This window comes from Cucurbita moschata, unplaced genomic scaffold (assembly GCF_002738365.1).
Source record: "Cucurbita moschata cultivar Rifu unplaced genomic scaffold, Cmos_1.0 Cmo_Scf00033, whole genome shotgun sequence".
NCBI classification, from domain to species: Eukaryota; Viridiplantae; Streptophyta; class Magnoliopsida; order Cucurbitales; family Cucurbitaceae; genus Cucurbita; species Cucurbita moschata.
Genome location: NW_019268549.1, coordinates 759,318 through 774,543, shown reverse-complemented (window position 1 = coordinate 774,543; position 15,226 = coordinate 759,318). Strand labels below are relative to the sequence as shown.

At 35.7% G+C, this 15,226-nt stretch overlaps 2 protein-coding genes across 2 annotated transcripts; both read left to right on the top strand.

Moving 5' to 3' along the window:
• The first annotated feature begins 4,240 nt into the window (after positions 1–4,240).
• Positions 4,241–6,772, top strand: LOC111430430. Its single transcript, XM_023066670.1, has 2 exons — positions 4,241–4,630; positions 5,964–6,772. Exons 1-2 carry the CDS (start codon positions 4,285–4,287, stop codon positions 6,656–6,658), a joined length of 1,041 nt encoding a protein of 346 aa, XP_022922438.1. The 5' UTR covers positions 4,241–4,284; the 3' UTR covers positions 6,659–6,772.
• A 2,358-nt stretch (positions 6,773–9,130) lies between these two features.
• On the top strand, positions 9,131–13,493 carry LOC111430194 (cucumisin-like). The gene is made up of 10 exons (XM_023066359.1): positions 9,131–9,217; positions 9,292–9,380; positions 9,628–9,722; positions 9,925–10,171; positions 10,275–10,788; positions 10,883–10,980; positions 11,188–11,409; positions 11,490–11,601; positions 11,688–11,901; positions 12,796–13,493. Exons 1-10 carry the CDS (start codon positions 9,131–9,133, stop codon positions 13,329–13,331), a joined length of 2,214 nt encoding a protein of 737 aa, XP_022922127.1. The 3' UTR covers positions 13,332–13,493.
• Positions 13,494–15,226: the final 1,733 nt, after the last annotated feature.

The window sequence follows — 15,226 nt, the reverse complement described above, 5'->3', positions numbered from 1 at the left end:
CGTGCCGACTAAAAGAGTCTCACGCGCAAATAACGAAATTGACGCGCAAACGCTATTTTTTATTTTTTATTTTTTAATTTTTAAAACTGAATCAAGTGCCACCGTTGATTCAAGTTCAACCAACCAACGGTTCAGATGGAATCTGTAAAAAGTTTGAATAATTGACTTTATTTAAAATATTGGTTAAAGTAAAATGAATCCAATGAAATTTCATTGGAATTTATAATAGTGGAAATTATCTCAATTTTGAATTTAGAATTTTAAAATTAAAAATTATATTAAAACAATAAACCTTTCCATTTTATATCATAAACTCATTTAAAACAATAAAACAATTATATTTAAAATTTTGAGTGTATAATATATGATATTTTATATTGGTTGTTTTGTGGATAAAGGGCAAAATAATAAAATAGGGGTGGTCTAAGTTGAGTCTTTTAAAATTATTATTATTATTATTATTATTATTAATGTTACTATTAATTTAATAATATAATTTGAATAATTGTATAATGTATCAAGTTGGGTGTAGGTTTGGTTTGGGAATCATTAGATTGGTGCCCCCACATTAAATTTAAATAATAATAAAAATATAGTTGTTGCTTTACCAATAATTTAATAAAATTTTATTATTCTCATTAACCTATAGTTTCATTTATTTTCACAAATATTTTCTAATTTTATATTATATTCAAGTCTAATCTTGCTTTCAACATTGGTTTCAAATTATGGTTTTATTTTCATTTAATAACATTTTCAAATATTTTATTCAAACTAATAATGATAAATTAAATTAAAGCAATATAAAACGTCCATTAGCTATGATACTCGTCCTAAATTTATAAATCATGTTTTAAAATTTACTATAATGACCTGTTTTTTGAGATATTTGAGTCACTGACGGTTAATAGCTGACGTGGAATATTGAAAATATACAATAATTTAAAATATTTAAAACGTGCATGCGTTTATTTGAATTGGATTGAATTTTTTAAAAGTAAAAAATTTGAGTTGATTCATAGGTAATCAATTTTTTGGTCGGGTCAACTTGCCCAATCCGAAAAGAGGATTACAACCCAATCCAACCTATCATCCTTTTAAAATATTATGACGATTAAAAGTATTTGACATTTAGCAGTAACTTGTAACTTGTAAATGTCTAATAGACAACCCAACTCAACCCAAAAATAGAAGGTTAGGTTGGGCTGTGAACTCTATTCAAGTTGCTTGAGTCATCAACCCAATCGGAATAGAGTTTATAATTCTGTAATAACTTTAGCTTTGTTTGATATTCGTTCGGTTTTTATTTGGATAGTATTTAAGTTTATAAACATTATTTCTACGGAGATTAATTAACTAAAATTTAAAAAATATAATTTTTAAAATTTTATTTTTGTTTTTTAAATTGAACTTAAAAATTCAAATATTTCTGTAAAAAGAAAAGGACAAGTAGGGGTAGGGGCGGGGGCAGGCAATGTCAAATCATAGAAAATAAATTAAAACAAAACACAAGGGTAAAAACGTCATTACAAAGAAACAGAGAGAAAGAACAAGAAACTGAAAGCACGCAATCCTGTTTGCGTGTTGCGGAGCGCCGTAATTAATCCTATTATACCAGAGCCGTCAGATGTGAGTCGACACGTGGCAAGATCGTAATGCGGGTCTACAGAAAGTGTCAGTACGGTCGCCCACGCGGGATTCGCATCCTGGTGTATAAAAGCAGGAAGGCGCTTTTAGTGATCAAATTTGATTTAGAGAATTGATCCTCTGAATCCAAAACCTTCCAAATCCCCACCCTTATTTATTTATTATTATTTTTCCATTACTTTATATTTTCTTTTTAAAAATTTAATTAAATATTTACCTTCATGGAGCTGGGGCCCACTCAATTTTATACTAAATTATTGTGGTTTTTTTTTTAATTTTAATAATATATTAAATACAAAATTAAAATTAAGAGACATATTATAATTTTTTATAAAAAAAATTAATTGTAAATTAATTCTAATTATAATAATTAAAAATAAGGAAGTGGTCTCATCACTATTTCTCATAATAGTAAAGAAAATAAGATACTTTGTTCATGTGGTCCTAAAATTAATAAAAACAATTTTTTTATTTTTTTTATTTTTTGAAAAAAGAGCAATCTTTATAATTAAACAAATATAATTATTAATTGTAGGTTGGCTTGGGGTAGGTACTATTTTTAGTCAACATTGGTTTTTTTTTTTTTTTTCACCTATTAGGTCGACCAATTTAAATTATCTAATTCAAATCATAAAATTTGAGTTGGGTTAATTTTTTTGGAAAATAAAAAATTTGGGTCGGTTTATGGGTTACATTTTTTAGAAGAATCAACCCGACCAATCTAAAAATAGAGTTAAACTTAACTCTGTCTTATCATATCCTTAAAACTATTATAAACATTAAGAATATTTAGTGTTTATAATTGATGTCGACCCATCTAAAAATATATTACGTGATGCTCGAGAGAAGAGGGGTACATGAATAAACTCATTCTGAATGAGAAATATTTTAAAAAATTGAAAATTATGATTTATACAGTTAATTATAAAAAATTTAAAATTAAGCAAGCAATTTTTTTAGATTTATAATGATGGGATATGATTTTTGGGCTGAATGTTAGCTTAATTATTTGGGTTAATTACAAAAACAGCTAACCTTTTTAATTTTTAATTCCTAATTATTAATTAAATTAAAAGAGTGGCTAGATGTGAACCAATACATTGAACTAAAAAAAATGTTTCACATTTATTTATTTATTCAACTTTTAAAATTATAAATTTACTTCTAATATAATAAATTAATCTTTTTTCAATATATATATATATATATATATTTATTTATTGAGTCATTAAATTTTTTTTTTGAGACAAATAATAATAATAATTAAAAAAAAAAGAAAAAAAAACTTATAAGGAAACATAAATCACTCTCATAGACATTTTATCAAACATGTCACATGCATGCATAAGTTGTATTATTTTATTTTTTTTCTTATGGATCACTCACACTCAACCAAATAAATAGATTCTCAATCACCTTTATTTATTAAAAAAAAATATTTAAAAAATGGGTGTTCAACATTCAAGCATCTTGACCACCAAAAATTAAGGAATTTCCCTACAAAAATATGTATAAAAAACAAAAATTTAAACCCGAATCAAAACGCTGGATTCCACTTGAGTTAGAGCTTATAAGGGTGTCGAAACCTAATGCACGCATTTCAAAATTGTGAGACTGATGATGATACATAATTGATCAAAACGGATAATATGTGCTAGCGGTGGCCTTGAGTTAGTTACTCGTTCCACTGCGCTCGTGGCTAGGTTGGCTTGCCAATAGTAGTGGAAATTCTACGGAATTTTTATTTTGAAATATAAAAGTTGTATTATAATTATATATTGATTAACAAAAATATATTATTATTATTATTTTTCTTTTTAATAAAAAAGTTGTAGGTGTTGGCTAAAAAAAGGGGAGAGAGGAGCTGGGTACGTACGGACAGAACCAAAAGCGTCTTTTGTAATCAGTTTCGCCTAATTGTCCCCCCTTTCGGCTATTACCCCTCTACCGAGAGAGTTTATAAATAAATACTTACCTGGGGAGGCGGTCGGAACTCTTTTTTTCTTGAAACTAGAGGACGAGTAGCAATACCAGGGTGATGAGCTTGAGGATCAGGCATCTTAGGGGGGACCATTCTGAAAGGTTCTTCTTCTTTTGCTTTTCCCGATTGGAGGTCAACGAGTGTGGTCCGGCGGAAAAACTTAAGTCGTCCGTCTCGATCAAATTTGAAAAAGGATCAGAAGAAATGGTTTAACGTTGTTCTTGTGGTCTTCTATATAGCAGCGTAGAGTAGTGATCTCTTCTCACAACCGTCTATCCTGTGCTGGAGCTCGGCTCCTGAACCGTACGTGAGCTGCCTTCTCTCTTGATCTCAATTGAGACTCGCCCCCGGTCCTACAAAAAAAAAAGGTCACTTGAGTTTTGAGTGCCGGGCAAAGGGAAAAAAAAGCCATGATGGTCCGGAAAAGGTAGTCTTGGTCACTGGTTGTCAACATTTCAGATGGGCTTCTCTATGCAGGCCTAACAAGATTTGGGCCTATTTCTTAGGTATTGGGCCGGCCTGGTAAGCTTACTTCTTGGGCCTGTTATTTCCGCCGGGTTCCGGTTTCTGGTTACGGGTTTGCGGTCAAGGCTTCCCGGAACCCTCCAATCCATGTTATACCCAAATTCCTCGTTTAGCTATCGAATTCATCAGTCATGGCGACTGCACTTATCGCCGGCCTTTCTTCAACCCTAAAACTTCCTCTTCTCACAGCAATTTCATCTTCCCCTTTAAACTTTCGACCTAAAAGCCAAAACGTTCAATTTTGTAGCTCCCCTTGCAAAATTCACACCATTTGGAACAAACCCACAAGAAATTGCAATGTGTTATCGCATAATCTAAGTGGGTTTCTAATTTCGAGGAGCTTGGGACCTTTCACTGTCTCTGCCGGAGCTGTTGAACCTCAGAATGATGATAGAGAGGAGGGTACTATGCCGGAACGGTTCAGGTACTTGACCAAAGAAGCTCCTGATCCTCCTGTGAGGTGGCCTTTCTTCGTCGGTAAATTCTTCTACTCGTTTACAATTTGTTTTTCATAGATGTTTTGGACGTTTAAGAATCATTTCTGTTCTTGGTTTGTTTAATTTTACCACTTAGTTTCAGTATAATCTTCAAACTTGTTAGTGGGTTTTGCGATTGTTGTTGAATTCAGGGTAGAAAAGATTGCCTAACTTTGTTGATAATCTTGGAATTTTTGTTATTGTAACAAGAACAGCTGTATCTGTCATAGTTTCTAAGCTCTGTAGTTTTGAATTTCATTGCATAGGTTAAGGTGCTGTTTGTTATCCTATGGCATAATAATAGGATCTTGAGACAGGTTGAGAGGTCATATGGGAGGTAGCTAGGCTTAGTACCTCCCCATGAACTTCATTCACTAGGCCTTACCGAATGAAGTTATTAGGACGGAGACTAATCGGTATGTGTTTGAAACTTGGACACTGATTGTGAGATCCCACGTTAGTTGGAGAGGAGAATGAAACATTCTTTATAAGGGTGTGGAAATCTCTCTTTAGTAGGCGGGTTTTAAAAACCTTGAGGGAAAGCCCAAAGAGGACAATATCTACTAGCGGTGGGCTTGGGGTGTTACAAACGATATCAGAGCTAGACACCGAGCAATGTGCTAGTGAGGAGGCTGAACCTTGAAGGGGGTGGACACGAGGTGGTGTGCCAGCAAGGACGCTGGGTCCCCGAAGGGGGGTGGATTATGAGATCCCACATCGGTTTGGGAGAAAAACGAAACATTTTTTTATAAAGGTGTGGAAACCTCTCCCTAGTAGACGCATTTTAAAAACATTGAGGGAAATCCCAAAGAGGACAATATCTGCTAGAGGTGGCCTTGAGACAATACAAATAGTATCAGAGCCAGACACTGGGCGATGTGCGAGGAGGTTGAACCCCGAAAGGAGTGGACACGAGGTAGTGTGCCAGCAAGGGCGCTGAACTCGAAGGGGGGTAGAGAGATCCCACATTGGTTTAGAGAAGAACGAAATATTCTTTATAAGAGTGTTGAAACCAATCCCTACGCGTTTTAAAAATCTTGAGGGAAAGCCCAAAAAGGACACCGGGTGATGTGCGAGGAGAGAGTTTTGTGTCTTTAAATCATTTATGATATACTGAATGCATATTCTTAGTAATGTATTTGTATCATATTCATTACAATTCCTTTCTGAAGAGAAAAAAAGACAACATTAGCAGCTTATTCTTGAGCGTCGTCCTCTGTTCTTAATCATAATAATTCAACCCGACATAAATTCTTGAGTTCATTGTCTTTTAATACGATCGATCTCGTTATCGAAAGATGAATTACTGTTAATTACCTTTGGTTATAATGCAGCTCTTGCATTTATTCTCTATGCTTGGAAAGCAGTCTTTTTTGAACTTGGTAACTGGAGAAAGGCTGTTCTTTGCATCTTCAATTTTGTGGGATACATATTAAAAGGTGCCTTAGCTCTCATCCTCTATGTTATTGGAGATCCCATCACTTCTATGATAAGAGGAATCGAGACGACATTCTACACGATTCGATCTTTCTACTCGAGTGTAGTTGCATACGCACCCGTTCCCGAGCTAACCACACTAATCATCCTAGCCTCAACCGTGGTTGCAATCTCAGAAGCCAGTGTCCCTGATTCCGTTAGCACTCAACCATATCTTCTAACACTATCAGGGCTTGCTAGCTACGCAGCCGTGCGAGCGTACATTTCCGAGCCATTCTTCTGGACGATTCTGTTGGGAGTTTACAGTTTCTCGAAGTTCGTGAAGAAGAGAGACGACGTAACGTCTGCGCTGCCTGCTGCTGCTGTGTTTGCTGCCATTGGTGAGCCATGGGTTAGGATTTTGGCTATGGGTTCGTTTATGGGTCTGGCTATTTGGCACCATTGGAAGAAGGTTTCACAAGGAAAGGAAAGGGAAGAGGGTGTGTATGAGAGGGATGTTCCGGTGCCTCTTTTGGGTGCGGCTTTGGCTATTGGGATCCATGCGGCGGCCAAATGGGCTGGTTATAGGCACTTGACATGGATGATTGTATGAATATAAAGGCTAGCTTTTGATTTGAGAGATGATTTTAGAAGAACCCTCTTATTTATCATTTGATTTATATTTTGAATCTTTAGTCTTTTGTTTTATAACCACAAATTCATACATTAATTTAGCATTGATTTTTTCCTTGTTGACACTTGTCATATGCGAAGTTGAGTCGAGTCGGAGTCGGATGGTTCGAATCCTCGATACGGGTTGGTGGATCAGGTCAATAGGTTCAGGTTGTCTTGTGGGTCGGAGTGGCTCAGTGTCGCCTCCAAGATCACTGTGTTGCACCACCGGCAGAATGTTACAACCATACTATGAAGAGAGTAGGTTGTGACTCTCACGTCATGACAAGCAAAGCGGCGTCCCTCAAGAGATGCCCATCCGGCCACATGAGGGCCAATATGGAAGAGTGTCATGATGCGATTGAAGACAAGTTGAGACATAAGCAAGACAGAGATAACGAATAGACATGAGGGGCAAAGATAGGCTTGTTGAAGGGTCGGGTAGGGTACCTGGCCTTAACCTCGAAAGTCGGGGTTCCGGAAGGAATCTAGGCATATGGTTCGAGAGTTAAGTCCGTCCATATGAAATATGAATGCTCCCCAAGTTTGATGTCAATCGGACACCGGACAGACAATACACAACACTGTATGACCGTTCACCAAAATCATGTCTATGCCCAGAAAATTGAAAATGGTTCAAAATGTACTATAGGGTATCATGGTGTTAGCTCTCTACTACTCCTGGGCCCTGTGGGGCCTAAGTAAGCCACCCTGTGGCACATACGTGTGTCACAGTGTGGGCGAGCGTGCCGAGACGAGTGTCTCGGGCGACTTCCTTTGAAATGGGTTTTTGAAGGACAGTACCGGACGACACGGGTGTGCCAGTATTGCGCCCTAGCCCGCGTGTTGGAGGTTGCTACATACACCCGCTATCGGTATGGTATTCGTAAATGACTCGGCATGGGCACGGGAGGGCCAATGCCTCGATAGAACCCGGATGGATGGATGTTCGGGAAGTCCCGATGAGATGAACGACACGCGAGCCCATTCTCGATGGTATGATCGAGTGAGTTATGATGGCCGACGACATCCCGAGACGTGAGATGACGTCAAGACATATGGACCATGTCAATGGGGGTCAAGATGACAAGATGAGATGCGACGTTGCATTAAGAGACCTTGGCTTGAGCAGAGGCAAGGTCGAGCCGAATGACTTGGCCTAGTGTAGAGGCAGGTCGGATGTGTCGCAGACGATTGAACATGCACGCGTAGGCGGCGTGTGTGGTTGAACAAGCTTGGATTCCGCACAAGCGATGTTCAATTGGCGAAGACAAACCTCGCCTAAGGTTCAACAAAGCCACAAAACCGAGGCAAAAAAAAATATATGAGGCTTAATTCCCCTTAAGGCTGGTCGTGAGCATGTCAAAATCACGACACCGTACGGTAAAAAATGTAGGACCGTGACACAGAGCACCATGTGTTAAGAATATAGAATGACTAAGAAATGTTTAAAGGAAATGAAAGTTACTACCTCACCTATAAGGTGCACCTTCCTTCTCAAGTGTCACATGCCCACATGCCCATTAGCTTCCGCCTTGGTTCATCCCTGAACCACATCTTATAGGGAGTGATAATGCTATGATGCCATTTGTACTGACCCATCCCCAGCATTCTAATATGAATTATGAATCTGAGTCATTACAAGTGGTATCAAAGCGATACCTCTCCTAGTAAGATGTAGTTCGGGGACGAACTAAGGCGGAAGCTAGTTGGTATGTGGCACCCCAATAAAATGGATACATGAATGTACCGAGACCACGAGAGTAATTATGAGAATTTGTATGGCTTAATTATAGGAACTCCATAACTAATCGTACTTTCCTCTAAATTCATTGTGTCATAATTATAAATCTTTGTCATTTGTCAATTCACATAATGACCCTTAGTTAAGACCAAGTCATACTTGTTTTCTTCCTTTTCCAAAGAATTTACAAATATATCCCTTCAAAAAAAAAAAAAAAGTCATTTTAGGATTCATATTAATTTAAAATTTTATATTGATTTTTCATTAAAATAAAATGATTTTTAAATTAAAAACCTACTTTAATTCAAAAATAGTTTAAATTAATAAAAATACCTTTAAATTAAATTGCGTGTTCGGTCAAAAATGCCCCTAACTTAAAAAAAAATTCATTAATACCTTCGATTTAAAGGATACAAGTAATAACAATTAATTATAAAAGAATTAAAATTTAAATTAATTAATAAAAACAAAATGAGAAAAGGTCTCCCATTATTATTATTTTGAAGACCTAAGTTGTGAGGTTATTTTCCAAGGAAATTAAAAATTAATTAATTTTTTTGTTTTTTTGTTGAAATTTTCCAATAATTGGTTATTTTTTTCCACAAGTTTCCATCAAACTTTGGTGTATAAATTAGCTTTCCATATCATTTCATGCCTTAATATCAACCAATGTCTTCTCTTTCGAGGCTTCTCTTCCTCGCCTTTTGTTTTTCTCAACTATTCTTCTGCTCAAATTCCGAACACGATGATAGAAAAGTAAATCTAATTTTGTCTCTAAATCTCTATTTACGTTGTATTTTTCGTTTAATATGTCGTTTTTCGATTTGCAGACGTATATTGTGTACATGGGAAGTCATCCAAAAGACCGAGTTTTGACTCGGTCTCATCATGTGAGAATGCTACAAGAAACTATCGGCAGGTGATTGTTTAGGTTAAGTTACGAGTCCAGTCTGTGAACGTTTATGTTTGTGTCTAACAAATCTTTATAGTTTGATAAGTATTGAATAAGTCATCCTTGAACTTTAAATTGTGTCAAATATTTTTTACTTTAATTTGTGTTAATAGTTTTTTTTAAAGATCGAATTTATTAGACATAATTTTTTTTAAAATTTAAAGACTTATGGTCGAGAAATATACTAATTAAGCAAAATAAAACTTTATTTCAGTCATTTTGCTCCACATTCTTTACTCCATAGCTACGAGAGAAGTTTCAATGGCTTTGTTGCGAAGCTGACTGAAGTCGAAGTCCAAAAAGTTTCAGGTACGCTCGTAAAGAACCTAAGATTAGGTTCTTTTTTCTTTGCGAAGATCGAGAGAGTGAAAACATTTACAGCGAGTTAAGAACATAATGTAAAATGTTTGAACGGTATGGTTGAATATTTTCGGGTCTTGGAAACATCCCTAAAATATACCATTTTAATTCTCTCCCAAAAAAATAATATATATATATTTTTTAATTTTAGAAATGAAGGGCGTAATATCCGTTTTTCCAAATGGAAAAAAACAACTCCACACGACAAGATCATGGGACTTCATGGGACTGTCCCAACAAGCCAGTCGAGTTCCATCAGTGGAAAGTGACATCATTGTCGGAGTACTAGATACAGGGATTTGGCCGGAATCGCCTAGTTTCCTCGACCAAGGATATGGCCCGCCACCACGTAAGTGGAAGGGTAGTTGTGAAGTCTCATCCGATTTCTCTTGTAACAAGTACGTTCAATTTCGTATATTCTCACAGATTTTTTCATAGCAATTTAGGATTCGACATTTAATTTGTAAGAACATAAGTCATAATATTAGATCCTCTATGCAGTAAAATCATTGGAGCTCGATCATATCGTACCAATGGTCAATATCCTATAAACGATATCCAAGGTCCAAGAGATTCAAATGGCCATGGGACACATGCGGCATCAACAGTAGCAGGCGGGTTGGTCAGGCAAGCGAGTATGCTTGGTCTTGGCTCTGGCACAGCAAGGGGAGGAGTCCCATCCGCACGAATCGCTTCCTACAAAATATGTTGGTCTGACGGTTGCCCTGACGCTGATATTCTTGCCGCGTTCGACGATGCCATTGCGGATGGGGTTGATATCATCTCTTTCTCGGTTGGAGGACAAACACCAAGAGATTACTTTAATGACTCTATAGCCATTGGAGCATTCCATGCAATGAAAAAAGAAATCCTTACGTCAATGTCGGCTGGCAACAACGGTCCAAAATCTTTCACTGTTAGAAACTTCTCACCTTGGTCTTTATCAGTAGCAGCAAGTACTACTGATAGGAAATTTTTAACTGGAGTTCAACTCGGAGATGGAAGAAGCTTCAATGTAAGTCATATATATATATATATATATATATAACATACTTTTCCATAAAATTTTATGAACTTGAATATAATTTTTTTATATAAATTTATGACAGGGAGTCACGATCAATACATTTGATTTAAATGGAACACAGTATCCATTGGTGTATGCTGGAAATATTCCTAATATTGGCTTCAATGGATCCATCTCCCGGTACTGTTACTGTTTTTATAGTTTAATTTTCTTGTTTTGTTATATACTTTTTAAAAAATTAAATTATGTTCGAGTTGAGTTTTTGGGTACTATTTTTTAAACCATGACGATAAACTAAGTTAGACTCGAGTTGAGTTGAGTTGAGTTTCATTGCTATTTTTGTGACTATAAACGAAAAAATTGAGATTTTTTCCTTTTGTGAAATAGATTTTGTCTGACGAACTCGGTGGATAAGGAGTCGGTCAAGGGTAAAATTGTCCTTTGCGATTTTTTTGTATTACCGACAAATTTAAATTTTTTAGAGGGTGCAATCGGGATTATAATGCAAGACAATAATCCAAAGGATCTGACATTCCCTTTCCCTTTGCCTGCCTCCCATCTCGGCACACAAGAAGGAGCTCTCATTTCTTCTTATGCCAATTTAACTAGGTAATTAATCCAAACTTTTTTACTTTTAATCTCAGTAATTACCATTACTTAACACTAGTTAATTACATCATTATTTACAGCCTTCCAACGGCTACTATTTTAAAAAGCACTGAAGGGAAGTATAAAGCAACCCCTTTTGTTGCATCCTTCTCTTCGAGAGGTCCAAATCCAATAACCCCAGACATTCTGAAGGTGATTAGCTTCATAATCATGAACTTAATCACTCTCTAATCTTGATTATTATTAGTATTATTGAGTTGTCTGTTGTGGCATTGCAGCCAGATTTGAGTGGTCCAGGTGTTGAAATTCTAGCCGCATGGAGCCCTATAGGCCCACCCTCAGGAGCTGAGGAAGATACCAGACAACTCCTTTTTAATATCATTTCAGGGACTTCAATGTCTTGCCCACATGCTACCGCTGTTGCTGCTTATGTTAAGACGTTCCACCCTTCTTGGTCTCCCGCTGCTCTCAAATCCGCACTTATGACAACAGGTATTAACACCAATACTTAACTCGTAGCTAGCTTGCATAGAGATATCTACCGAGTGAGATGGGAAAGCTTTTCATGTTCCCGTCTTCACCTCTGTAAAATTTGTGGTAATTTAGTTTCCAGTGGATAGTCTTCCTCTTTGGGCTTTCCCTTATAAAGAGTGTTTCGTGTTTCGTGTTTCGTTTTACTTCCCAACTAACGTGGGATATCACAATTCACTCCTGTTCTGGGCCCAACGTCCTTACTGGCATTCGTTCTTTCTCCAATTGATGTGGGACTCCGCCAAATCCACCCTCCTTTGAGGCTCGCGTCTTTACTGACACACCCCCTTCGTATCTACCCCCTTCGAGGAAGAGTCTCCTCGCTGGCATATAGTCCGGTATCTAACTCTGATATCATTTGTAATGACCTAAGCCCACTAGCAAATATTGTTTCTTTGGGCTTCCCCTCAAGACATTAAAAAGCATCTTTCAGAGTTACAGAACCGGTATTCATCTAGATATTGTTCTCTTTGGACTTTCCCTTCTGGGTTTCCCCTCAAGGTGTTTGGGCTTTCCAGCTTCCCCATTACTTATAAAGTGTTTGGTTCTTCTTTCCAATTAATGTGGGATATCAAACTTCCATATTTCAATATATATAATGAGGCAGGATGGGGATTTATGCGGGGTTTGGGGCGAGTTCAAGATGGAGAATATAATCACTATCCTCAGCTCCATTTAGCTAACTAGTAAAAATCTTCCCTCCACTTTCTCTCTCATTTAAATGGAGATTCTCCTCCTCGTTCGAAATTGGTCCTATAAGATAAATTGATATCTCTAAGTGTGCACTCATTTTAACAATTTCTATAGATTATTAACGCGTTTAAGATTACTAACCAAATGAATTTACGAATGCAGCATTTCCCATGAGATCTGACCTTAACCCAGATGCAGAATTTGCATATGGTTCAGGCCATATAAACCCTTTAGGCGCAGTGAATCCTGGACTGATCTACAATGCCACTGAGATCGACTATGTAAGGTTCCTTTGTGGTCAAGGTTACAGCACCAAGTTGATCCAGCAAGTCTCGGGAGATAATAGCTCGTGTTCTCGAAGCGATTCCAACGTAGTTTTCGATCTAAACTATCCTTCGTTCGCTCTTTCCACATCTATCTCAACCCCAATCAGCCAAGTTTATAGAAGAAGGGTCACAAATGTTGGGTCGGCGAATTCGACATATAACGCCATAGTTTCGGGTCCTTCGAGGCTTAAAATTACAGTAAATCCTTCTGTTCTTTCATTCAAGGCGTTGGGAGAGGAGCTGAGCTTTGAGGTTACAATTGAAGGAAGCATTAGTAGTGGCATTGTGTCGGCTTCATTGGTGTGGGATGATGGCCAACACAAAGTGAGGAGTCCTGTAATAGTCTTTGATTCTACTAGCTTTATTAATTAATGAGGTTATCTACTCAACTCTGTCACCACGGATCGGATCTGATCTCTCCTGTGGTGCCATATTGTCTACTTTAAAAGACCTTGTACCAATAAAGATATATTTCTTATTTATAAACTCATGATCATCTCCTAAATTAGGGAAGATGAGACTCTTTCCTACCAATCCTTGACAATTATGTGGTCCTTACTTCAATGAGATCAAATTTAAGAAACAATGACTCGGTAAGGACTCTCTCCAAATTATCTCTTACCACTAAGGAATATATGATAATTTTCAAGTAGCACCATAATGTCGTATCGGAGGGAGCAACCCTCCAACAATTACCTCGATATATGGTTCCCAACAATTCAAAAGCTGGTTATGAAAATATGAACCTCTAACTCCTGATTCATCAAGACTATGATACATTTTACCACTAAGGAATGAGTTCGAGATACAATTTCTAACAAAAGCATGAAAAACTCAAAATACACAAACTGGATTGAGCCTTGAGATGGTCCCCTTTATGACTACACAGCTTTCAAACACTCTCTTCTGATCTCAACTAGTAGTCAGCGAACACTTAAAGAAGATATAAGTAATTTAATTATTAATAGAATTCAGAAGACAGTACAAAAGATTATTTGGATTTATGCTAAAAAAAACTTCATAATTAATATATTTTATTATTTTATTTGTTAATTTAATATCATCCGTGTATAAAAGATAAAGATTATTAATCATGTTCAAGTAATAATTTAAAAAATTTATAGGGTTCAAATTAATATTTCAAATATATTAAATATAAATAATAAAATATATTTAATTTGATCGCCTCAAATTAATATTTAATATATATTATATATATTAAATAACTAAAAAAAGAAAAATATATTTAATTAAAGTATTTAAATTAATATTTAATATATTTGATTATTAAGTATAAAAGAGAAAAATATATTTATTGTATCTGATTACATATTAAAATAATTAATGTATGTTACGTACCTTAAATAAAAAATGAAATCATTACCGGTGTTAAAATAAGTAGATTAAAAATCATCCATAGCCTTGCTTAATATTTAATTTTGAAAATCAAAGACAATTTAAATGTTTTTGGTGCACGAATGAAACATTCATTCCTAACATGTTGGTGGTTTAATGCTTATGATCTTCTGTCACACTCGTCTGCTAGGTTGGTTCTCGAGTTTGAGTTGACTCGAACCGTCTTGGTTGGGGATCCTTCTTTCTTATTTGAATTCATATACTTTCTTCCTCTTTTCTTCTATCCCCTTTCGATTTTTTTTTTCATGGGTTAACGAATCTTATGTGATATGAACTACGACCAAGGAATTTTCATACCTCAAGGTCCAATTACAAGAACGAGAGCCAAGGAGCTACAACAAACCTTATACAGTTATATTGAAGCTATGGTGAGCTCGTCAAAGAAAATTCTAGAAGATGCTAGAAACCTCCCTTGTATGTTGTGCAAAATTGAGCTTCAAGAAAGAGATGAATTAAATGCACTTTAAGTTGCATTTAATGAACTCCGCTCAATTTATGAAACTAGTCCAAGGATGAGTCAATAAGCACATTTTATTAATTGCATTATTTAATTATAGTTTAACTATTTGTTTGTCATATTTAAGCTAGTTTAAAATATAGAAGTTAAGATTATATTGTAACCCACATAGGTTACTATATTCCACCATTAACGAGTCATTTTAATATGGAGGTTGAGCATTTTTCATTTACTAGTTCATTTAATTTGTGTAACGACCCGGGAAAGAAAGAAAGAAAAAAGAAAATATTATATATATATATATATATATATATAATAAATGAAAACGAGAAAACGAAAAAAAAAAAAAAAAAAAAAAAAAAAAAAAAAAAAAAAAAAAAAAAAAAAAAAAAAA

Bases quoted from the DNA above. Each gene is read 5' to 3' on its own strand.
- LOC111430430 (XM_023066670.1), top strand. From the start codon at position 4,285: ATGGCGACTGCACTTATCGCCGGCCTTTCTTCAACCCTAAAACTTCCT. The intron at 4,631-5,963 runs GTAAATTCTTCT...GTTATAATGCAG, and splicing joins GAGGTGGCCTTTCTTCGTCG to CTCTTGCATTTATTCTCTAT.
- LOC111430194 (XM_023066359.1), top strand. From the start codon at position 9,131: ATGTCTTCTCTTTCGAGGCTTCTCTTCCTCGCCTTTTGTTTTTCTCAA. The intron at 11,410-11,489 runs GTAATTAATCCA...CATTATTTACAG, and splicing joins TCTTATGCCAATTTAACTAG to CCTTCCAACGGCTACTATTT. The intron at 11,602-11,687 runs GTGATTAGCTTC...GTGGCATTGCAG, and splicing joins TAACCCCAGACATTCTGAAG to CCAGATTTGAGTGGTCCAGG.